At 36.8% G+C, this 24,669-nt stretch overlaps 1 protein-coding gene across 7 annotated transcripts in view; it reads left to right on the forward strand.

Moving 5' to 3' along the window:
• The window catches only part of ITPR2 (inositol 1,4,5-trisphosphate receptor type 2), a 515,364-nt gene that overhangs the window by 328,855 nt on the left and 161,840 nt on the right, over window positions 1-24,669 (forward strand). For all 7 annotated transcript variants that reach the window (XR_015253713.1, XM_086713794.1, XM_025930361.2 and 4 more), the window contains 7 exons: window positions 5,041-5,149; window positions 5,878-6,065; window positions 11,927-12,110; window positions 12,795-13,051; window positions 15,658-15,858; window positions 18,768-18,878; window positions 23,308-23,403. Coding sequence is in view for 6 of the 7 variants with exons in the window: in XM_086713794.1 (XP_086569920.1) it covers window positions 5,041-5,149; window positions 5,878-6,065; window positions 11,927-12,110; window positions 12,795-13,051; window positions 15,658-15,858; window positions 18,768-18,878; window positions 23,308-23,403 (1,146 nt within the window). In the remaining variant the exon portion in view is untranslated. The remainder of the gene's footprint in view (window positions 1-5,040; window positions 5,150-5,877; window positions 6,066-11,926; window positions 12,111-12,794; window positions 13,052-15,657; window positions 15,859-18,767; window positions 18,879-23,307; window positions 23,404-24,669) is intronic.

Genomic DNA, 24,669 nt, shown 5'->3' on the forward strand with positions numbered 1-24,669 from the left:
AATATTATATGAAAAAGTCTTAAAGGAAGAAAACATGAAATAGGGAACAATGGCAAATGTCTGTGTGCTAAAATTTTAATTATTGATAAATAAAAGTCGCTCTAAGGGTAAAGAACTCCAGACACTCTAAGTGTCTATTAAAATTCTTGGCACTGTGACATTTAGGACATATTTGCTGTGTATCGACTATGCACAGGACAGCTTTGCGCTGATGATTGTATGGTTAGTAGAGGAGATTTGCACACAAAGCCTCTTCAAAGTCAAGCCTCTTCAAAGTTTTATATGCTTCCACAGGGCCTAATATATGTGCCTATTATGGTACTGACCTTATTGTAAACACTTTGAGTGGAAGATTACATATTATTCACTTAGAATAGTGTCTAGGAGTACCTGGGTGACTCAGTAGGTTAAGTGTCCCACTCTTGATTTTGGCTCAGGTGAATCGTGAGGTTGAGCCCTGTGCTGGTGCTGGGGCTGTGCTGATAATGCAGAGCCAGTTTGGGATTCTCTCTCTCTCCCTCTCTCTCTGCCCCTCCCTTGCTCGTACACTCTCTGTCTCTCTCAAAAATAAATAAACTTAAAAAAAAAAAAAAAAGAATAGTGTCTAAAACAGAGTAGGTACTTAATGAATATCTGTAGAATGAAGAGGGGGGATAGGTGGTATCCATAAGGTGGAAGAAAAGAATATGACATATGAGAAAGCAGAAAGACTGAGAAAACTGTGGTTGAGAAATCATCATATAGTTCAGTTCAGTTAAAATATTATGTGCGAAGACACCATTGGAAGCTACACTTGAAAAGATAGAATAGGTAGGGTTTCACAAATCATTGCCAAGATAAGGGGTTAGTAGATGATCTCTTAGGTTTGGAGCCTTAAATGATCAACATGGTTCTGATGTAAAAATAAACTGAAATTGAAAGGAAAACAGGTTTAAGAAAGGACAGTAAGTGATGTTGAACATCTTTTCATGTGTCTGTTGGCCATATGTATGTCTTCTTTGGAAAAATGTCTGTTTAGGTCCTCTGCCCATTTTTTAATCGGGTTGTTTGTTTTTTCTTGGTGTTGAGTTGTAGAAGTTCTTTATATAGTTTGGATATTAACTTTTTATTGGATATATCATTTACAAATATCTTCTCCCATTCAGTAGGTTACCTTTTTGTTTTGTTGATAGTTTACTTTGCTGCTTAAGAGCCTTTTATTCTGGAGTAGTCCCAATAATTTATTTCATTTTTATTTCTCTTGTGTGAAGTGACATGTCTAGAAAAATGTTTCTACAACTAATGTCAAAGGTATTATTGCCTATGTTTTCTTTTTTTTTTTTTTTTTTAAATTTTTTTTTTTTTCAACGTTTATTTATTTTTGGGACAGAGAGAGACAGAGCATGAACGGGGGAGGGGCAGAGAGAGAGGGAGACACAGAATCGGAAACAGGCTCCAGGCTCTGAGCCATCAGCCCAGAGCCCGACGCGGGGCTCGAACTCACAGACCGCGAGATCGTGACCTGGCTGAAGTCGGACGCCCAACCGACTGCGCCACCCAGGCGCCCCTGCCTATGTTTTCTTCTAGGAGTGTTATAGTTTCAGATCTCACATTTAGATCTGTAATCCATTTTGAGTTTTTTTTTGTATGTAGTGTAAGAAAGTGGTCCAGTTTCATTCATTTGCATGTAGCTGTCCAGTTTTCCCAGCACCGTTTTTGAAGAGACTGTCTTTTTCCCATTTTATCTTACTGCCTCCTTTTTAATAGATTAATTGACCATATGGGCATGGGTTCATTTCTGGGATCTCCTATGTGTCTGTTTTTGTTCTTTAGTACCACACTATTTTGATTACCAAAGCTTTGTGGTATAACTTGATATCTGGAATTGTGATACCTCTAGCTTTGATTTCCTTTCTCAACATTGCTTTGGATATTTGGGGTCTTTTATGGGTCCGTACAAATTTTAGGATTATTTGTTTTAGTTCTGTGAAAAATGTTATTGGTATTTTGATAGGGATTGCCTTAAATCTTTAGATTGTACTACTCATCAGGGAAATGCAAATTAAAACCATGAGATACCAGTTTACACCTGTCAAAATGGCTAAAATCAAAATTACAAGAAATAAAAAGTGTTGGCAAGAATGTGGAGAAAAAGGAATCCTTGTACACTGCTGGTGGGAATGCAAACTGGTATAGCCACTGTGGAAAACAGTATAGAGGTTTCTCAAAACATAAAAGTAAGTTTTTATATGATCCAGTGATTGAACTAGTGAGTATTTACCCAAAGAAAACAAAAACACTAGTTTGAAAAAATACATGCACCCCTATGTTTATTGCAGCATTGTTTACAATAGCTAAGAGGGGAGCCTGGGTGGGTCAGTCAGTTAAGAATCCGACTCTTGGGGCGCCTGGGTGGCGCAGTCGGTTAAGCGTCCGACTTCAGCCAGGTCACGATCTCGCGGTCCGTGAGTTCGAGCCCCGCGTCAGGCCCTGGGCTGATGGCTCAGAGCCTGGAGCCTGTTTCCGATTCTGTGTCTTCCTCTCTCTCTGCCCCTCCCCCGTTCCTGCTCTGTCTCTCTCTGTCCCAAAAATAAATAAACGTTGAAAAAAAAAAATTTAAAAAAAAAAAAAAAAAAAAAGAATCCGACTCTTGATTTAGGCTCAGGTTGTGATCTCACAGTGTGTGAGTTCAAGTCCCACATTGGGTTCTGTGCTGACAGTGCAGACCCTGCTTGGGATTCTTTGTCTTCCCTTCTCTGTCCCTGCTCTCTCTCTATCTTTCAAAAATAAAGAATCTTAAAAAAAGACTATGAAAGAAAACAAGGAAGTACAATAGCCAAGATATAGAAGCAACCCAAGTGTCCATGGATAGATAGATGAATGAATGGATAAAGAGGTGAGATACACACACACACACACACACACACACACACACAATGGAATATTACTAAACCATACAATAGAATGAGATTGTGCCATTTGACCAACATGGATGGGCCTAGAGGGTATAATGATAAGTGAAATAAATCAGTTGGAGAAAGACAAATACCATATGATTTCACTCATGTCTGGAATTTAAGAAACAAAACAAATGAACAAGCAAACAAAGGAAAAAAGAGACAAACAGAGAAACAGACTCTTAAAGCAAACTTGTGGTCGCCAGAGGGGAAGTGGGTGGGGGATGGGTGAAATAGAGGGAATTAAGAATGTAATCATCTTGATGAGCACGGAGTAATATATAGAATTAGCGAATCACTATATTGTACACGTGAAACTAATATATTTTGTTAATTATACTTCAAGGAAAAAAAGAATAAAAAAGAGGAGGTCATTCCATTGTGACAAATTGAGTTTGAGGTGCCAGTAGAAACTCCAGATGAAGATAAGGAAATCTAAGTGGAAACAGGATGAAAAGCTTAGGGGAGCCAGGTTGAGCTGGAGGAAAGACATTTGGCAGTCAGACTGCAGAAGTGGTTATGCAACCAGGGATCAGAAAAATTTGCTGACAGGGAGAGGGAAGGCTAGGAGAGCAGCAGGACAAGAGAGCTGAGGATGAAACCTCAGAGCATGAGAAGGAGGTCTAACCAGAGCAAGAGAGAGAGAGGAAACGGTGAGGGCCACGTGTCAAAGTGTCACAGCATTGGAAGGTGTGCCTGGGGAGTGGCCCTGGGTACCGTGTGTGGAAATGGCCTGGGCGACTCCGTCAAGCATTGAGTTCAGCTCCTTGCTGTACCACCTGTTAGCTGCACGATCTACATCCGGTTACCTGAGCTCTTGGGCCCCAGTGTTCTTACCCGCAAGATGGGACTAACACCTCAGTAGTTGCTGTGTTAATTTAGTTTTTAAAAGTATTCTTTAATAATACCTTAAAATCACTTGTCTATTGAAATAATAAGACCAATAAAATGGAAGATCTGGAGTTATCTGTATGTTTTATGTACATCAAGGAACTATATTGCAAAACATTGTATTTTTTTTTTTTTTGTTTATTTATTTGTTTTGAGAGAGAGAGAGCACATAAGCCAGGGAGGAGCAGAGAGACAGGGAGAGAGAGAATCCCAAGCAGATGGAGCCCTATGCAGGGACTCGATCTCAGGAACCATGAGATCATGACTTGAGCCAAAATTAAGAGTTGGTCATTTAAACGATTGAGTCACCCAGGTACACCAGCAAAATATAGTATTTTATTTTTTTATTTTAATTTTTTTAAAGAGAAAGAGAGGGAGAGCATGATTTGGAGAGAGGGGCAGAGAGAGAGAAAGAGAGAGAGAGAGAGAGAGAGAGAGAGAGAAAATCTTAAGGAGGCTCCACACTCAGTGCAGAGCCCAAAGTGGGGCTCAATGTGGTGCTCAATCCCACAACCCTGGGATACTGACCTGAGCTGAAGAGCATCGAGAATCGGATACTCAACTGACTGAGCCACCCAGGTGCCCCAAAATATAGTATTTTTAAAATGTCTTGTAATCAGTATAACATTGAAGACTTAGGAACTTCTGAATTACATATTTTATAAAGGAATACACTTGTCTTTTGCCCGTCAGTTTCTGAATAAAGCCCTTGGAATTTAAATATATTCACTCTGTCTTATCAAGCTTAATTTTTTGAGCACCTGTTGTATACCCAGCACTTTCCTAGCTCTATTTACCAATCTCCTCTTAAATAGGGCTTTTGGTTTCCAATTCTCAGGGTGTTTATTAAACTGTGTCTTCTTTAGGCATCACTAATATTCTTAACAACACTAGGACCCTCAGCCTTTGAGGCAATCTTAAATTTATAGTGCATAGATTTTCTTAGTACAATCTGTTGTGATTTTCTCAGTACATTTCGTGGAAAGTACTCTAGTTTGTTCTTTATTTCTGGGAGAAGCAAAATCATTATTATTTTCTTAGGAAGCATTTGCAAATTTTCATCTCGGAAAATATTATGCTATATAAAATTAATTCTTCCATATCAACGTCATTGATAAAATGCATCTTGAGTGGGCATTTTAATGGACTGCTACTTTCCCTTTTCATTAGAAAGAGAAACAATAAGAAACACTTTTCTTATCCCTTTTATTAGGGTAACACATTAAGAAAAATACTCCTGAATCGCTACTTTAAAGGAGACTATGGAGTTGGTATCAATGGACACCTCTCTGGAACCTACAGCAAATCTGCACAAGGGGGAGGTAAGACTGATCATTTGCCCCTCGTTCTAGGATTCTAGTCACATGTCTTTCTGCTGGTGCTATGCTGGTATTTAACTTAAAATAGCATAAATATAGAAAATTCACTTGAAAAGCACTATCAAAAGACCTTTGTCCAAAATTTTGCATTCATAAAACAAATGATTTGAACATCAGGACTAGTTTTGCTCTTTGACTCTGGAAAATAGTAAACAATGTCATAATTTCTTAATATGTAAATTAAGGACAAAAATAAAGCTAGTTTTCTTTTTCTAAAAGCATTTCTTATTAAGAAAAAACATTTAATTCTAGATGTCATATTTAATAGAAAGCTATGTTTTTACAAACTTTTGACATTTTTTAAACCCAAGCCCCTATTATATTTAATGGGGAAGGGAAAAAATTCCAATGATAAATATTCCTTTAAAAAAATTTTTTTTAATGTTTATTTAGTTTTGAGAGAGAGAGAAAGAGAGAGAATGTGAGCTGGCGAGGGGCAGAGAGAGAAGAGGACACAGAATCTGAAACAGGCTCCAGGCTCTGAGCTGTCATGTCAGCACAGAGCCTGACACAGGGCTTGAACCCGCCAACTGTGAGATCATGACCTGAACCGAAGTTGGACACTTAGGCGCCCTCAATGATAAATATTTTTAAGGTCTAAGAATTCAAAAATGTTACGTACTAATAATGTCTGTAATTAAGTTTCACTTATTTATTTTTGCTAATCACAGGGAGCTTTTCGGGACAAGATTCAGATAAGATGGGGATATCAATGTCAGACATTCAGTGTCTACTGGATAAAGAAGGTGCATCTGAACTTGTCATTGATGTTATAGTGAACACCAAAAATGACAGAATTTTTTCAGAAGGAATTTTACTTGGCATTGCCTTGCTCGAAGGAGGAAATACACAAACTCAGGTATCTGTTTATCATGATGAGCGTTATGTTGGTTATTTGTATTTCTTATTTACTTGTCATAGAAACCAACGAAAGTAATGTCTTTTTCTCTTACCTTCTCATGACTATCTTAAAAAAAACAACCTAGCAACTTTCATATTTTCCTTATAAATTTATTTGATTTACCGTAGAAACTACAGACCTTCACAAATTATTCAGTGAAGCTAAACATTCCTCAGAAGCATCCTTTCTAACATCATACCAGAAATTCTGATTTGTTGAGGGGAACTTACAGCAGAGAAAAACAACATTTTGACTCATCTAAGAATTAAATGTAAAAATAGATAGATAGATTCATTCAATGAGCTAATATATATAAACACCTCACACAGTATTTGGCATCAATCAGGTTTTAGTAACATTGACCACCCCTATCAGCACATCCCCTTCCATTTACTCTTCTAGAAGTTTAGAACAGCACCTTTACTCGATGCCCCATATCTCCCAGTGCTTATTACCCTGATCCCTCTGAGTAAGTGAATTCTCACTGGTCCAGGGAGAGAAGAACAATTTCATTCATTCATTTATCCTAGGAGAGGAGAGTTGAAAGCTGTTACCACCTGCATGCAGGGATCATCAGCCACGCTTTCTCAAAAAGCACACACTTCACTTTGAAACTCTTACCAGTTGCCCCTGGGCTCCTGCACTCCCAAAGGCAGAGCACACTGGGTGAGCCGGAGGACAGTGCTGGCGAGTGTTCCCAGAGAACACACATCTTCCTCCTTGTGCTGCCACTCACTAAACCTGCTCTTTCCAGGTTTGTCTCGGTTGGAGAAGGAAGCTATGCTTACAGCTAATTGGAAATTGCAGAATCAACCTTTCCTATTCATGGCAAATAGAAACCCTATCTAATTGAAAGCCAGGATATTTTCCTTTATTAATCCACTAAATGCAATGAACAACAGAAGTTTCACTATATCTAATAGCAGGTGGCTTTAGGAATAAAGGCCTCATGAGCAACAGATGTCACGGTGACCAAAAAGCATCTCCCAAACGCCGATCCCTCTTAGTCGAAAAACAAATTTTGAAAAGTCTTGTGGTGGTGAAGCTTCAGCACAAATTCCTCTGAGGGACGTTGGGGAAAGTGGGTGGTGGAGGGATTTGTGTGGGTTTTCTTGGAAGTAGTCTTGTCTTCCACAACCAGATATTCGGTTGGGACTTTCTAAAGAAATTGTCTAGGCAACTACATAATATGAGATGTAGATTATCCAGACAGTAGTGAAGGATTTTTTTTTTTTTTTTTTTTTTTTTTTTGCATCTCAAGATAGAAGCAATCCTTGCCAATAAAGTATCTTCTAGATTCCTGTTATTGGACCACATAGGGTCATCAGATGAGATCATCTTTCACCCTCCATACATATGTACGTCTATTTATGTCCTCATATTGCCACAGAATAACCCAGCTTCTGTCAGAAGCTTCCTGATCTACTTTAAGATTCTTGACAAGTTCCCTGAACCCTCAAATACCTTTTAGTCCCTTTTCACATGATGTTTCTGTGGCAGTTGTCACTGGTGACTTTTTCTTTGTTTTTGAAACCTTTTCAGCTTAGGTCTTGGGACACCACTCTCTTCTCACCTCCTGCCATTTCTTCTTAGCCTTCTGTGTAAGCTCTTCTTGATTTACTTAACTGTTGAATCCTGATGTCTCCCAAGTTTCTTTGGGCTCTCCTCTGTTTATTTTGCTTGTTCCTTCAGCCTGACCTCATTCATTTCTGCATCTTTAACTTCCATTCGATGCTGATGATTCCCCACTCTGTGCACCAATAGACTCTTCATCCAGCTATCTTCCAGAAATATCTTGTGGGATGTCCCACAGGTACCTTAAACTCAACGTGTCCCACACTGAATCCACTCTGATTCTCCATCCACCCACTTCTCCTCTTACTTTGCCTCCCTCAGTGACTGGCAGTCCATCCACACGGATATCTGGCCAGAAGTTGAAAACCCACCTTGACCTCAGCCTACTCATCCTCACTCCCTTCCTGAACATCTCATTGAAGGCCAATCTCTGTGATTCTGCCCTGTTAACATGTCTCATACCCACACTCTGCTTTCGATCTCTCCATATCCAGCCCTCATTATCCATCCTTCTTATCTTTTCCTGGGCCATGGTGTCTTTCAGGAGGTATCCCTGATCCCAGTTCTGTGCTTCTCCAAATCATTCTACACTTTGCCTCCAAAGCTATCTTTCCAAAAAACATGTTTTTCTTCTGCTTAAAATCAGTCACTTGCCCTATAAAGGCAAACTCCCTAACAAAGTCCATAAGATCTTCATGATTTAATCTCTTTACATTTTCCCATTTTCCTTTCTTATCCCACCTCCTCCCTCCTCTGTCCTGTCTCCTGCACACCAGCTATACTAATCTCTTCATCGTTCCTCATGTGTCGTGTTATTTCTCTTACGTTGTTTTCTCCTCCAGGAGGACCCAACTCATGAGCTTCTCTTGGAAGCCTTCTCTGATCCCACGTCCCCCTGGGCAGAATTGTCCAGTGGTTACTATATGCCCCTGCTGTATCCTGCAGATGCCTTCAGTGACATTTTTTGCCACTTTATTGTGCCTTTTCATGTGTGCACCAGGCTCTAACAAACTATGAGTCCTTAAAAAAATTGAGACCCCATGTGGTTCATCTTTGGATCCCTTGTGTCTGACACCATGTCTGGCCCAGTAAATGTTCAGGAGTGATGGCTGTATGAATGAATGGTTTGAATCAAATTCTACCCCCTTCACAAAATCTTCCTTATCTGGCATGGGCCTTGACAACCACTCCTTTATCTGAGCTCCCATAACACTTGTTTCCTTAATATTTATTTGGCACTCTTCCTGTGCTACTTTGTTTTGTTGTTATTTGTATGACATTTTGCCTCTCCAATTAAATTTCATCTTTCTTAAAGTAGATCATGTCCTGTCTCTGACATTTATGTGCTTTATTGCCATTCAGCAAATATTTGTTGATGAAAAGCATTAAATTATTTTTGTATATGAAAGCCTTTTTTAAAGATGGGTTATGACAATGTCATTTACCAGCCATCCCTTTTTTAGGTTTGTCACTTAACTATATCACGGTATAACCCAGAGAGCAGCTGTGTGCTTCTGTCTCTAAAAGGTCTCACTGAGGTCAACTTGAATCCTGTTCCTTGCCCTTTAGCAGTCTAAAATCCACTCCTCCCCAAGACTCCTGGCAGTCCCCAGAGGGTTTTACATTGTCACGGTGCCCTTAGGCACTAGTGACTTGACACTCCTACGTCTATAGTACTGGGGTAGGAATCTGATTCCCCTCCTTACTTTATACCCTCCTAGCTACATAAGCCAATTTATGTGTTTAATGTACATTATTGAAGATTGGTTGAAGGGGAGGATAGGAGAGGTGTTTCTAGTTTAATTTCAAACTGAACACCAATAACAATAATGAAGATAATACCTACTAAATACCAGGCACTGTTCTTAGTGCTTTATATGTACTAACTTGGTTAATTCTCACAACAGCTGGTGGGGTAACATATATCATCTCATTTTACCAAAGAAGAATTTGAGATAGACAGTCTAAGCTCCTTACCAAGCTCACATGGCTAGTTATAGGGAGAGTCAGGACTCGAACCCATGTGGACTGGCTCCAGGATTGGTGCTCTTAACCACTATAAACATCTCCTTTCTGAAATAACCTTCTACTTCCTGACTCCTGGTAAATTTTGCTGGCTGATTCACCCTGCGCCATTATCCTAAGCTTACTTCATCTCTAGTTCCTCACTTCATGTTCCTTCTCTGCCTTCCCTCTTCTACTCTTCCCCATCCTTCTTGGGGGGAAAGTCTTTCCTCTCCCATATAGATCTGTTGGTCCATCATCCTTGGTTCCTGAAAAAAGCCTCAAGAGTTTCCCCTTATACTCTCAAGCTTATGGAAACAGTTTCCTAATCAAAAACCATATCTTTTACAAGTGAAATCCTTATGCTGCCTGTTGAGATTATATATGTATATATAAAACATACTTTTTATTTTTATTAAAGACACACTGTTCAGCTTTGTAGTGCCCTGGTTTTAAAAACGTGTAGTCTACGTAAATGACCAATTATTTTGAGCTTAAGAGGTTACTTTGTAAATTTAATGATTTAGAGACAGAGAATCTAGATTGAAATCCTAGCTTTACCACTTACTAGTTATGTAATGTTGGGCAAGTCATTTACCTTTACTAAACTTTATCTTATTGATCTATAAAATGGAAATAAGATTACTCTCCATCACACAGTTGTGTTGAAAGTATCAATGAGATCATGTATTTCAAGGAACTAAATAAATTATAAAACTTTGCTTTAATAGAGCCACAAATTTCCTATAACTTCCTCGTTAATATATTGGGAACTCCTTTCACCTTCTAACCTGGTTATATTGAAAATATTAGGATTTAAGCATCAGCTTAATTTGTGGGACTGTGGAGGTCTGTAAATGCTGCGTTTATCCTTTGAATTAATGGAACCAGTGTGACTGTTTCCCTGTAGTTGCTATGGTTACCGTGGCTTTTTTGTCCTGCTTTCTTGAGGGTTTGCTAGCCTCCTGCTTAGAGCTTCCACCTTTTAGGTATGAAGGCGACTCCTAAGGCTTCATAAATTGCTTTTACTCATACATTGTTCACATTGAAAATTGCAGGACAGACATCCATTTCAAGACTTGATGTCATTAGTTTTACCTGCAAGTCCCAGGACCTATGGGTCATGGTTCTAAGCATTCTTTTAAGAAAGCCTATGTACAGGAGCCAAACTCACCAGAATTAGTTGTTTCCATTTGCTGGGTTATGGTTCATTGTACTTGATTAGGTAGTCATTACTTTTCATGTTTTCTTCACACTATCTCTCATTAAGGTTATATAACTTTCTTTCCATCAGTATAGTTACTAGAATTATTTTCATTTTTTTTTTTTTTTTTTTTTTTTTTTTTTTACTTTATTTCAAATTCTATTTTCTCTGGTACATATCACCTTTCCCATCTCCTACCTCTTCTGGATACTGCCATAGGTCGCTAAGCAGACAGTGATTAGATAGATATTCTCAAGGCTTAGTATTTCTACCTCTCACTAAGACATATTTTATCATTGTTTTGGTGTTGAGCTCTTTCTGCATCATTATTCACTCTTAAAGCAGAATCCATTTTATGCCTCTTATGGCAGGCTTGTCCTAGACCCCATGCAAAGCAGTGTAGCTAATGAAGTACCAAAAAAACTTAGGGCCTATCTATCAGTGGGTTCCTGTGAGTGAGGCTGCCATGGTAACACATTCTAAATTAAATGTACTATAATTTAGATAAAGAGAAAAATAACTCTTTGTAACTCTGCGTAAACCCGCATTTAGACAGCATGATCATTGGATTAGTGGCTGTTTTCCACTCTAGGTGACACACTCATGAAGGGAGGGATTGTGGTGGCTTTTCCTTTTTGTTCTATGCCTCGTAGTAGCAAGGGCCTGGCACGTAGTAGGCACTCAATAAATATGTGTTGAATCAAGACATGAGTTTACAATATTATAAAAATCAAGGCACTCTTTGCATACAACTTCTTACAGTGCACTTATAAATTTTTAAAATAAAATAATCACTAAAGGTGAATTAAAGAACAGGATAATATATTGGATTTTACTGGAAAGTGCTAAGCAAACACAAGTTATTATTAGTACATGTTAAATAGTACAGGAGACTGGCAAAGGCTGCTAATTTATGAAATAATGGGCAGCACATGAAATGTGTGCTTTTATTCATGATGTTTATATTTATTTCAAGCAAGAAGGCACTACTTTTCTCCCCTTGGGTGTTGATATCTTAAAATATGCTTTCTTGCAGTACTCCTTCTACCAGCAATTACATGAACAAAAAAAGTCAGAAAGATTCTTCAAAGTTCTGTATGACCGAATGAAGGCTGCTCAGAAAGAGATAAGATCAACAGTGACCGTTAATACCATAGACTTAGGTAACAAAAAAAGGGATGATGACAATGAATTGATGGCATCTGGTCCACGAATGAGAGGTAAAGAGATAGTTGAGTACTTGGGGGAATAGAGAAAAAAGAAGGTCACACCACCTTTAGATCTCACTTACCTTCATCTCAATATCCCATCTGTGGTTCTGTGTATGGAGCTCCATCCTTAAAATCCTATGGCCACAGGGCTGACCTTGAAACAGCTTTGTAGGACCAAATTCAAACAAGGCATTATTAACGCAAAGGAACGAGCGACATTGAAAAGTTTGACTTCATTGTGGAAGGCATGGTAAAGAGCAACTGCCCAAACCTTTTGAGTATTCATGAAACCCAAATTTTAAGAATAGGAGTTACAGCACCTTACTCTAATGAAAGATTCTTGGTATTTGGAATAACAAAGTCATCAGTGAACTTAATACAAATCATATAAACATAAAATTTTGAAGTTTGCCATATTTTCCTCCACCTTCTTGTATTCAAGAATTCTCATATTTTATATTTATCAGAAAGACACGAGCCCTTCTGAAATTGGCTGAACATTTAGATTTTTTTTTTTTAATGTCCTGTGCAAATTTAATTCTGTAGTTGCTAGATTATTTTGGGAGAAATTGTTGCACCTCTTGTCAAATGTTTTTTGATTCAGTTGTTAGAGTATTTGGGTAACTGGTTGTCTTGTTTTTTAATTGGCAAAAGAAGCTAATTCAGAAATCTAAGAGTACTGTTTTATTTCAGTAAGAGATTCATCATTACTTTTAAAAGAGGGAATGAAAGGGCAATTAACAGAAGCTTCTTCGGCAACCTCCAAAGCATATTGTGCATACCGAAGAGAAATGGATCCAGAAATCGACATGATGTGTGCAGGATCCGAAGCAGGAAATGCCGAGGAAAAGTCTGCCGAGGAAGTAACCATGAGTCCTGCAATTGCCATCATGCAGCCCATACTGAGGTTTCTGCAGTTGCTGTGTGAGAATCACAATCGGGAGCTGCAGGTATTTGTTCTATTTTGTGTAATTGTTGAGAATACAGCCTGTGATTGTAGGTAACTAAATTCCAATGAAACTAATGTGTAGTTCTGGAGAGATAATCGATAAAACCAATGGTGCTCTTCTGAGTCGGGAAGAAACTTTTGCATCTAAGTGAAGGAAAATGAAGGGAAAATTCCTTTATGTGTGAAAAAATCAGGCTTGTACAGTATCATCCTTTGTATCCTCAATTCACATCTGTTTAGCCTCAGCATTATCTGTTCCTAATATTCTGGTATTTGTTGAGTAAGGTCACATTTACCTCAACTATACCTCTCATGGTTTTGTAGATACAGGGGCTTTCATCATTTCCAAATCAGTTCATGTATCTTTTTTTTTTCAATTCATATATCTTGAGTGAAGATACAGAGTATATTTATGTCTTCATTAGAGACAGTTAATATACAAGAGGATTTTTTAGGACAGTAAAGGTTGATACCTTTGTAGATGAATATGATCCCGGTCTTACATCTTCTTTGGTACATTTTTCTTTGTCAAGTAGGTGCTTAGGAATTTTCACCTCTTGTTTTTTTCATTGTTGGTGCACACTGCTTATGTCACTGTGGCATAATTACATGAAAGGTGCAATAGTCTCTAACAGCATATGTCCAGGATTAGAGACAGCAGAGTTTGAAGTTGTGTTCTCTAGTAAGAGCCTACAGTGCAAGTGTTCTGAGTTGGTAAGAGATAGTAGATTCATGTAAATTGCATTAAATATCCTTCAAGGAGAGGAGAAGCTCAGGAATTAATAAGTGGTAGAGGCTATGAGTCTTGTGGACCACATCGTGGAGAGGGCTGCTGCAGACCTGGGCCAGGCAGAGACCAGCGTATTACTTCCAGAGGGAAGATACTGGATATATGCCTACATGCTTATGCTGATCCACTTGGTCTGTCCATGTAGCAGATAGATACATAGTATCTGATCAAATATTTTTCTTACAGGAGTGTGGGATCAAACAGTTTGGAAAATGCTACTTATAAAAAAAAAACCTTTGTTTTAATAGGACAAATAGACTTACTCACAATAGCTAATATATAGAATTGCCCCAATGTCCATCAACAGATAGGTATACAAAATGTGGTATATGGGTGCAATGGAATACTGTTCAACCTTACCAAGGAAGAAAATTATGACATAGGCTACAACATGTATCACCCTTGAGATATTATGCCAAGTGACATGAAATCAGTCACATAAAGACAAATACTGTGTGATTCTATTTATATGACATATTTAGAGTAGTCAAAATGACAGAGACAGAAAGTAGAGTAGTGGTTGCCAGGGGAAGGGGGAGGGGAGAATGAGAAGTTAATAGGTATAGAGTTTCAGTTTTACAAGATGAAAAGAGGTTTGGAAATGGATGATGGTGATGGCAGCTCAACATTATGAATCTATTTAATACCACTGAACTATACACTTAAAAATGTTTAAGATGGTAGATTTTATGTCTATTTTGCCACAATAAAAAAGTGGGAAAAAATCACACACAAAAAAACCCTAAACAAAGATAAGTGGTTGGAATAAATTCAAATAAGTAAATTAAATAATAAATCAATAAAAATAAATAATAAATAAAATAAAAATAAAACTTTCCCTCTCTGCCTCCCCTTTCACCAGGTTTACTCCCCCAAAGAAATTACGTTAACAGTTATACTTCCTTCGAGAAATTTCTACGTACATAGAAGCATATTGATCTGTACATGTAAACTTAAAAAAAAAACTAGATTATATAATGTTCTTCGAGTTACTTTTTTCATTTAGTAATACATCTTATTATGAAATTATTACTAGACTGTGTTTATATCAGTATATATTGAAGTACCTCATTTTTATAGCCTTGCAGTATTCCAATGTTTAGATGTACTATTATTTGTTAAACCAGTTGCATTATGATAGGTATGGTATGGTTTCCAGTTTTTGCTATTAATAAGCAGTGTGCAGGGAACCTCTTTGTAGTCTTATGTGCATGTATTATATATATACATATACGTTACCATATATATGTGCATGTATTATATATATACATATATGTTACCATATATATATATGGTATATAATATATATATATAAAATATGGTAACTTAGGAAGTGGAATTGTATGTTAACTGAAAATTTTAATAGGTGCTTCTAACTTGCCCTCCATAACGGTTGTATCATCCACTGTTTGAAGCTGCACTGTTTACAAGGGATCGTTTACTTGAAAATTTGATTGCTTCCTTCCCTAAAGAACTTCTTTCTAGTTTCTTTTTCCCTTCTCCTTTTCCTACTACTTCTTTGTTTGTTTGTTTTTTTGTTTTTGCCTTGTCCATATAGTTTGAAGATAATGACACTGAGAAATGTTTGTTATGAACTATACTGAGAAATTTAGATTCTTGAGGAAAAACTTAAGAGTCTTTTTCTTAAACCCAGGGGAAATTTAATAAATGTGAACACTTTCTTATAAAAAGCAATTCCATTCCACATTGCCATGGGGATATTTTTGAGTTAGAAAAACACACATAGTGAGAGAGCTGAAAACAATTAGCACAGTGATTTCTTTTAACCCCTCAGGTATATTTTCTTTTGCCTTCAGAACTTCTTGAGGAATCAAAACAACAAAACAAATTATAACCTTGTCTGTGAGACCCTTCAGTTTTTGGACTGCATTTGTGGAAGTACCACCGGTGGCCTGGGCCTATTGGGTCTCTACATCAATGAGAAGAATGTAGTGCTGGTCAACCAGACTCTGGAGAGCTTGACGGAGTATTGCCAGGGCCCATGCCATGAAAATCAGGTAACCGTGAAAGCAGTTCTTCACGCAAAAGTATTCATGACTAATTAGCAAAAGGGTCAAATTGGTGAAGGAGCCAACCTTTGTCTACATTTAAAAGGTCTTTCTTCTTGCTTTGCCAGATATTTTTACTTTTCTCACAAAACATACAAAGACTGAATTATAGACTAGCAAATACTATGCCATATTTTTATTTAATTTCATTGTAAAAGAAATTTCCCATGAAAATGTTCCAGATAAAAATCAGACCTACCAAAAAGAGTAAAATGCATTTCTTCATCGTTGCTCAGTTTTCATCTTCAATGATTCTTTTCCAGGATTTGTAGAACACACTCCCTTTGGCTCCTTCCACTGCACTGCAGTGGGCAGTATATATTATCTCCTTTATATTCACAAAATTATGAAATAGGTCTTGCTCCCATTTGTGGATGAATAGGCTCTGACTCAGAGGTTAAGTGATGTTCTATTGTCTCAGAGTGACAGAATCAGTAAATTGTAGAGCTGTTCCTAAAACTCAGGATTTTGATGGAGTCTAAAAAGAGTGCGCTTTTGACTGTATTACCTTTCCCGGGGTGAAATTTTACCTCTCTCTTCCAGAATGTTTGCCTGATTCCATTTTCTTGGATATCAAGGACACATTGTGGGAGTAGAAGATAGGACACTTGAACTAGTAAAGGGAGGGGAGCCACCCCTTAATTATGGGGCTACCCTCGCAAGCATGGATTCACCCTGAAAGAAAAAGTTTTCGGGTTGTAAACGTCTATGGAAATAAATTTTAAAGTAGCCATTGGGACCAAACATCAGTGCATAATGTAGAAAGAAGTGTGAAAAAAACTGCTGCTTTTCTATTGCAAACTATATGACATATGCACAAAAAATGCATAAACATGTGCACACACATATGCCTACATACATACAGAGGTATGTAGAATAAAAACTCAACAATTGCTGACATAAAGAATTTGTTATGAGGATACTCTTCTTCCCTCTGCAATGCACATGTTCCCTGATAAAGCACTTTTCAGATTTTGCCCTGGATTTTCCTGGGTTGTATTTCAGTCTCCTAGGGTAATGATACAAGAAAACTTAACTATTGGTTTAAAGTTAAGGAAAAATATATAGATTTAGAGATTTGGTTTTGTTGTTGGTGAAAACATGTATACCTGTAATGCCAAACGCATATTCCCCACTTTTGGTCTTATAAATGGATGAAGTTGAGTTTTAAAAATCATTTATTGGGGCGCCTGGGTGGCTCGGTCGGTTAAGCATCCGACTTCGGCTCAGGTCACGATCTCACGGTCCGTGAGTTCGAGCCCCGCATCGGGCTCTGGACTGGTGGCTCGGGGCCTGGAGCCTGCTTCCGATTCTGTGTTTCCTTCTCTCTCTGCCCCTCCCCCATTCATGGTCTGTCTCTCTCTGTCTCAAAAATAAATAAAAACGTTAAAAAAAATCATTTATTAAGTCCGGTAAGCTCTAAAAGTAAAAACTAATAATAAAATAACATAATAAAACAATATAAGTAATAATAATGAACATGAATCCCATATCTAAAAATATACTTACTTTGAACCCCGTGCTCTGAAAATGTGTGCGAGAAAAGAAGGTTGCCAGAAAATTCCAGAAATGATCTGCAAATCGATTCCCTCTAAGTCTAGCAAGTGTTTTAATGATCAGAACCTCAGGAAATGTAGAAGATGAATAGAGGACACCTTTCCTTTGTGTCATGGGAGTAAAAAAAAATTTGTGCAAAAGGAGAAATGAAGCCCATTCTGAAAAATAGCAGTCATTCCAGAGTTACCTTGATTTTACTCTTGCTCATTTAACTCACCCGAGTTTCCATTTTTCAACCCCCTTGACTGGGTGCTGCATTATAACATGTAATTCCACAAACTCCAACCCACAGGTTTCTGTTTTTCAAGTTCTATAAGTTGAATTAAGTTCAGAATCAGGGCACAGTAGACCTTAACTTCAAAATACTGATATTTATCTCTCAGGATGTTTTATAAACTTTCCCCAAGTAAGGTTCCTCTCTAAAACTCAGGTTTAAGGAATCTGCAAATTTTCATTAGCCATCATCATGGACAGGATGTCCCCAGAACATTGGAAGGCACCTGTATGCCTTGTCTGCTGCCATGCAGCATGTGCAGCAACATCATTTGTGACTCACTGAGTACTAAGTACCAGATAAATTGGTATGCTACATCAGTGCAATAACATTGACTTGCAGACCTTAGGCATATCACGAACACTGCTTTCATAAATGGGAATATTCTCTTAGCCAGGAGAGATCAGGTCTTAAAATGCTGAATTTAAGACAGTCCTCTATTGGAGGGAATATTGGAATTTGTTGGTTGAAAGAGTATTTAACTTAACTTTTGAAATTCTTTGAAAGTCTACAAAAGTGGTTCATTTTAAAAGATACCTGGGGTCCCTGGGTGAGTTCATAATAATACATAGAGTGCTCCTATTGGGTGAGTTCAGTTGGTTAAGCGTTCCTCTTGATTTTGGCTCAGGTCATGATCCCACAGTTGTGAGATCAAGTCCGGCACCAGGCTCTATGCTTACAGCACAGAGTCTGCTTGGGATTCTCTCTCTCCCTCTCTCTGCTCCTCTTCCATTCACTCTCTCTTTCTGTCTCTCAAAATAAATAAATAAACATGTTAAAAATAAAAGACACCTGTTACACACGGTCTCTTTCAGTGTTCTGCATTCAAAGCCATTTAATCAAAACTAATCAATTAAAAGATTCTATATAAAAGAACAAAGGAAACTTAAATCCTTGACTTCAAAGTTAAATCTTAATTATATTTTAAAGGTCAAAAAAACTAAGGTGACTGTTATTTTATGTTAGATAATTTCTAGTGCTTTTATGTTGTAAATAAAATATTGTTTACAAACATTTTGCTTTCTAGACGTGTATTGCTACTCATGAATCCAATGGGATTGATATCATCATTGCTTTGATTCTAAATGACATAAACCCTCTTGGTAAATATCGAATGGATCTGGTGCTCCAACTAAAGGTAGAGTAAATCCACTATGTGGGGGGGCGGGGATAGGGAGTGACATGTTCTATATAAAACTTGCTTTCTGAATTGACTCTGAATCTTCAAATAGCTCTTGTAAAACCCCAGATATTATCCTATTTTCAGCTAATGACTTGACAGAAAGGAATAGCAAAAGCACAATGTGCACTAAATTCCTAATGAAATGTCCAACAAGCTTCGAGATAATGTTTGGCTAGAGGGTACTTTACTGAAAGGTCTTTTAAGTAGCTACTTTGTTTCACTACTTCCCTTTGTTTTTATTTTACATTTTTTATTACATAGAGGAAGATAAGGTGTTAAAAATTCACCATGCCATATATTTTTTAATTCATCTTGACTACAGAATTCTATCTAGCAAGTCACAATGAATTAGACTATTTAAAAAAGGGCTGCATTCTAGTTTTATGGCTCTCTTCTTTCTAAAAGTTGTTTTCTTTTAAGTCAGAATCTTATTTTTTCCCCAAATACTGTGAGCTATTTTCACACTCCCTTTGAGAAGCTGCCTTAACTTAAGCTGTGCACATACTTCCCAGCAGTTACATTTATCAGAGATCAGGAAGAAAATGGCATTTAAAAAAATTTCATCAAGTTTTTGTTCAAATGGAAATAGACAAATGAATATACACAAGAAGCTATATAAATCCCAAATCCAAAGGCATGATATTCAATACAGATGAATTATTAAAGACCACATTATTGTGTTTAGTGTTAAAGAGGTAAAAAAAATTTGGTTGAATACAATTTTTCTGTAAAGACAGGTCTATCCAATATTACAGCAAATATAATTAAGTTAAACTTTGTGTAGGTAAATTTATGGCTAGGGAGAATAGGAATGACATTTTTATAATTTTGTTTCTTTTTTATTAAAAAATTTTTTAAACATTTTTATTTATTTTTGAGACACAGAGAGACAGAGCATGAGCAGAGGGAGGGGCAGAGAGAGAGAGGGAGACACAGAATCCCTAACAGGCTCCCCAGGCTCTGGGCTGTCAGCACAGAGCCCGAGGCAGGGCTTGAACCCATGAACCATGAGATCATGACCTGAGCCGAAGTCGGATGCTTAACTGACTGAGCCACCCAGGCACCCCCATAATTTTGTTTCTAAATATAGATTTCGATATATAATGGAATCATATGTTGTGCTTATGTGAAGATTGTGCTAAGAGCTCCTAATAAGCAAATGTTTCTTTTCATAGACGAGATGAATTTGTATTTTTTTAACTTCAGTGAAAGCCTTCAGTCTTTCTGTTCATAGAATAGAATGAAGATGATCCTTACATAGATTGAACTTGTATCCTTTTCTTCGTTAACATCATGCTTTAGTTAATGAAGCCAAGCTAGGACCATGTGACGGATAGCTTAGGTTGAGTTAAAAGAAAAATGTTTATTTCATCTTATATTCATCTTTAATCATAATTCATAAAAAAACAACACACAGAAGCCTTGACCTTTGGCTTTTAAAGTCCTTTATTGGCCTAAAAACTCATTTTTAATTGATATAACTTAATAGAGGGAAACACTGAATGATTCATCGATTAGAACAAAGTATAGGCGTATAGATTATTTACAAATCCAGACCTATTAAAAAACTAAACGATGGGGTATTACTTAACCGTATATAAATATTTTTATCTATTCAAATGAAAATGCTTTTTTGATAAAGGATTATTTAAAATTTCACTTATGTTACTAGGCACCATTATGTATATCTTTTCAAAATATGACAGTTGGCTAAATCAAGACATGTATAAAATACCAGAGGGATGGATTTAACTTGAAATATTTAAAATATAGTCTTCTACTTAAAGAACAAGGCATATATATCTTTCCAAACAATCTATGAAGCTTTATGTATAATGGCCAATATGAGAACAATGTTTTTAAAGCAGAGCAATACAAAGTGACAAATTTTAGGGGGCTTCCATGGGTAGAATGCTTTTAATTATAAATTCTCCGTAACATTATAGAGTATGCCATAGCAAAAATGCTAAATTAAGTTTTATTTTATATTAGTCATTCTTAAATTTAATTGCTTAATTATTTATAATTTTAACTGTACTTAATTCTATAGACTCATTTACTATATAGGTTTATGAATTTTTTATGCATATGTCTTATCCTTTCATTTTTAATTTATATTTCATAGCTGATCTGTGACTGTGAAGTGTTGAATTTGTAAATAGGTAGCTTTTTTTTTTTTTTTTTTTTTTTTTATAAAGGTCCCTAGCTCCCTTTGGAAGAAAATCTTCTGTTAACACTGACACACACATGTGATTTCTTAGTGTATGTAGGCTCTTGTACTTTCAATTTGATTCAGATTTCTGTAGGTCATTTACAAGATTTCTATTCTTCCAACATAGTATAAAAAGAAGATTGGTTGGAAAAAATATCATCTTGCCAATGGTATTCTGAAATTGGATGTATTTTTAAGCTATTATGTACTGGGCCTGCTAAGTAAGGTTCATTAGAGAATACTGTGAGTGTTACCAAGGTTTTAGCTTTAAATTCTGTGGGGTCAGTTCAGATTGGTCTGAGGATCTCAGCTCCACTAATCCTGGAACCTTATTTTTTTTAGGTACGTTGTTTGTATAGGATGCTAGATTATAAAAATGGATTTTTAGGATTTCGTACCAATGCTTAAAAATTGAAAATGGAACAGAAAAAAAATAATGCCACTTCCCTTACAAAATTCTAAAGCTTTTTCAGGACACTGCTACCATCATCATCAGACATCATTGCTACTAATATTAGTCATTTAAAGACAGTCTTTAGGCTGTACTCGTGAAAGAAAAAAGTGGAGAGAATTTAGTATTAAACTACTCAATAAAATTAATTTGTATAAAATTAACAAAATTTATGTAGTGAATGTCTGCATACATCAAGCAACTGATTCAGTTCAAGTTTTTATCCCGTAAGATGTTAATTTTGACTCACTGAGAAACATCTTAAAGCCATTTGACTCTACTTCTCTTGTGCTCCTATCAAAGATTGTGTGTGGAGGTTGAGATTTTCATCTAAATAAATATTGCAAAAACACTGTAGAAATATCTCCCAGGTGGTTTTTATCATTTCACAGGTGGCCACAATTCTGGAGCGGTGCTATTGAAAACAGTGTAAAGAAACATCTTCCCACATGTTGAGGATATTGTGCTTTGTGTAATAAGACTTTCTGTAATTCTTTGGATCATAAATCAACTATATCAGAAACATTTTTGGAATCCATAGGTTAAATGTTTGAGAATACATATTTATAAACCAAATTGGAACATTAAAGACAACATAAACTATTTTTAGTCTCTATTAAACAAAATTAGAAAATATTATTCTTCAACAACCCAGATGATAAAACATGATGCATATATACTGGCATATAGTGAGATGAATAAACTATTATCAATAAATTTATATTTTACTTCTAACTTGTGAATGTAGAATTTTAAATTAATTCTCAGCAATTATTGCTTAAATTTATTTAAAGTTTTGGTATGCTAATATGCTAACATGTTACAAACTATTACACTAAATTCTTTAAATTATATACCATTTCTATAAAATACATTGTTGCTACTGGTTCACCTTACTGTCATTTTTTTAAATTGTTTTAAATGTTTATTTTTGAGAGAAAAAGAGAGAGAGCAGGGGAGGGGCAGAGAGAGAGAGGGAGACACAGAATCCAAAGCAGGCTGCAGGCTCTGCACTGTCAGCACAGAGCCCAATGCAGGGCTTGAACCCATGAACCATGAGATCATGACCTGAGCTGAAGTCAGATGTTTAACTGACTGAGCCACCCAGGCACCCCTCACCTTACTTTCTTATTAAAATGGCATCATGGCAATGCCTATTTAGAAAATAGTGAAGGAAAATACTCTATTTTAATGCATTACGTACGAAGTCAATTTTGTATTTAAAACACCCTTTCACCAATATTTAAAATATTCTTTGTAACATAGCTCTCATGATTCATTATTTTTATTTCGTGTTGACAATGAAGTAAAGCATTCTATTTAATTTATTTTTTTGTTATTATTTATTTATTTATTTATTTATTTATTTATTTATTTATTGAGAGAGAACATATGCGTGTGCACATGTGCAGGTGAGCAGGGGAGAGGCAGAAGGAGAGGGAGAGAGAGAATCTTAAGCATGTTTCATGTTCGGTGGATTCCATGACTGTGAGATCATGACCTGAGCCCAAATCAAGAGTTGGATGCTAAACTGACCGAGCCACCCAGGCGCCCCTAAAACATTCTATTTTAAAATGTTAGTTAGCCAAATGAAATTAGCAGTTTAAAATTGTGTTTGTTTTTTAAAAAATGCTCCTGGTAATGTCAATCAAAACAAATGCAGGGATTGTTAATCCATGAAATAGACTTTTCATGTGCATTAACTAAATCTGTATCTCTAGAACAATGCCTCCAAGCTTTTGCTGGCCATCATGGAAAGCAGACACGACAGTGAGAATGCGGAAAGAATTCTTTTTAACATGAGACCCAGGGAACTGGTAAGAAAACTTTTGAAACTGTGCTAATAGTGTGCATCCAAAAAGGGACAAATTTGTAGTATGCATGTCATGAAACAAGTCTAGTGGCTTTCACTGCTCTACCAGGCATGATGGCACATCACAGCCTACCTTTAAAAGTAACTCAGGAGGTCCCATGATGCAAAAGGCCTTTGTGATTTGGGTCCTTACTTCATTGGTTTTATCCACTCTAAGCACTTTTCTTTTATTTTAAGTTTATTTATTTTGAGTGAGAGAAACAGATAGAGAGTGCACGAACAGGAGAGGGACAGAGAGAGAGAGAGGGAGAGAGAGAATCCCAAGCAGGCTCCATGCTGTCAGTGCAGAGCCCGATGTGGGGCTCAATCTCACAAACTGTGAGTTCATGACCTGAGCCACAACCAAGAGTTGGACAGTTAACTGGCCGAGCCACCCAGACGCTCCTCTAAGTACTTTTCTTAATCAAACTGTCACAGTCTATTAAACTATCTGCAAATTCTTTTTGCCAGAAAAAAAAAAGCAAGTTTTCTTTAGTTGGTGTATTGGAATATTTGAGAAAGGTATGTGAAAAATGTTTGTACTCCTCGAAAATTTTATTTATATCTCTTTCTGAACAATAAGAATAAAACCAATTCCTTCTGTGCTTGTTTGTATCATTGAAATGTTACACCATGCTTGGCCTAAAGAAAATTATCTGAAGACTTGACTGGGGATTCCACAGAGATCATTAGTGTGTCTTCTTATTGTAGAAGTTATATTTTCCTCCTCGCTTATAACATAAAAATTATGAAGTAATATCAGCATGCTTTAAAAGCACTGGGCTTCTTTTTTTTTTTTTTTAATTTTAATTCAAGTATATTTAACATACAGCGTTATTTGAGTTCCAGGTGTGCAATATAGTGATTGAACAATTCCATGCATCATCCAGGGCTCTTCACGACATGTGCCGTCCTTAATCCCCACCACCTATTTCACCGCCCCTCCCCGCCCCCCCCCATCATCTCACTTCTGGTAACCATAAGTTTGTTCTCTATAGTTAAGAGTCTGTTTCTTGGTTTGCCTCTCCCTTTTTGTCCTTGAAAGCATGGGGTTTCAAAAGCATTGCTCTCTCTTTAATAGTGAGGAATGAAGTTGAGGAGGGCAGATAAAAATGTAAGATACAGTTTTATTTAACATATATTTATTTACTGAGAGCCTCATATCTGTAGGTAGTGGACTAAGAGGACCAAGACATTCTCTATTCTTATGGTTAAATGGGGCTAAGAGTTA

The sequence above is a fragment of the Puma concolor genome, chromosome B4, assembly GCF_028749965.1.
Source record: "Puma concolor isolate L17-30 chromosome B4, mPumCon1.1.hap2, whole genome shotgun sequence".
In the NCBI taxonomy this organism is placed as follows: Eukaryota; Metazoa; Chordata; class Mammalia; order Carnivora; family Felidae; genus Puma; species Puma concolor.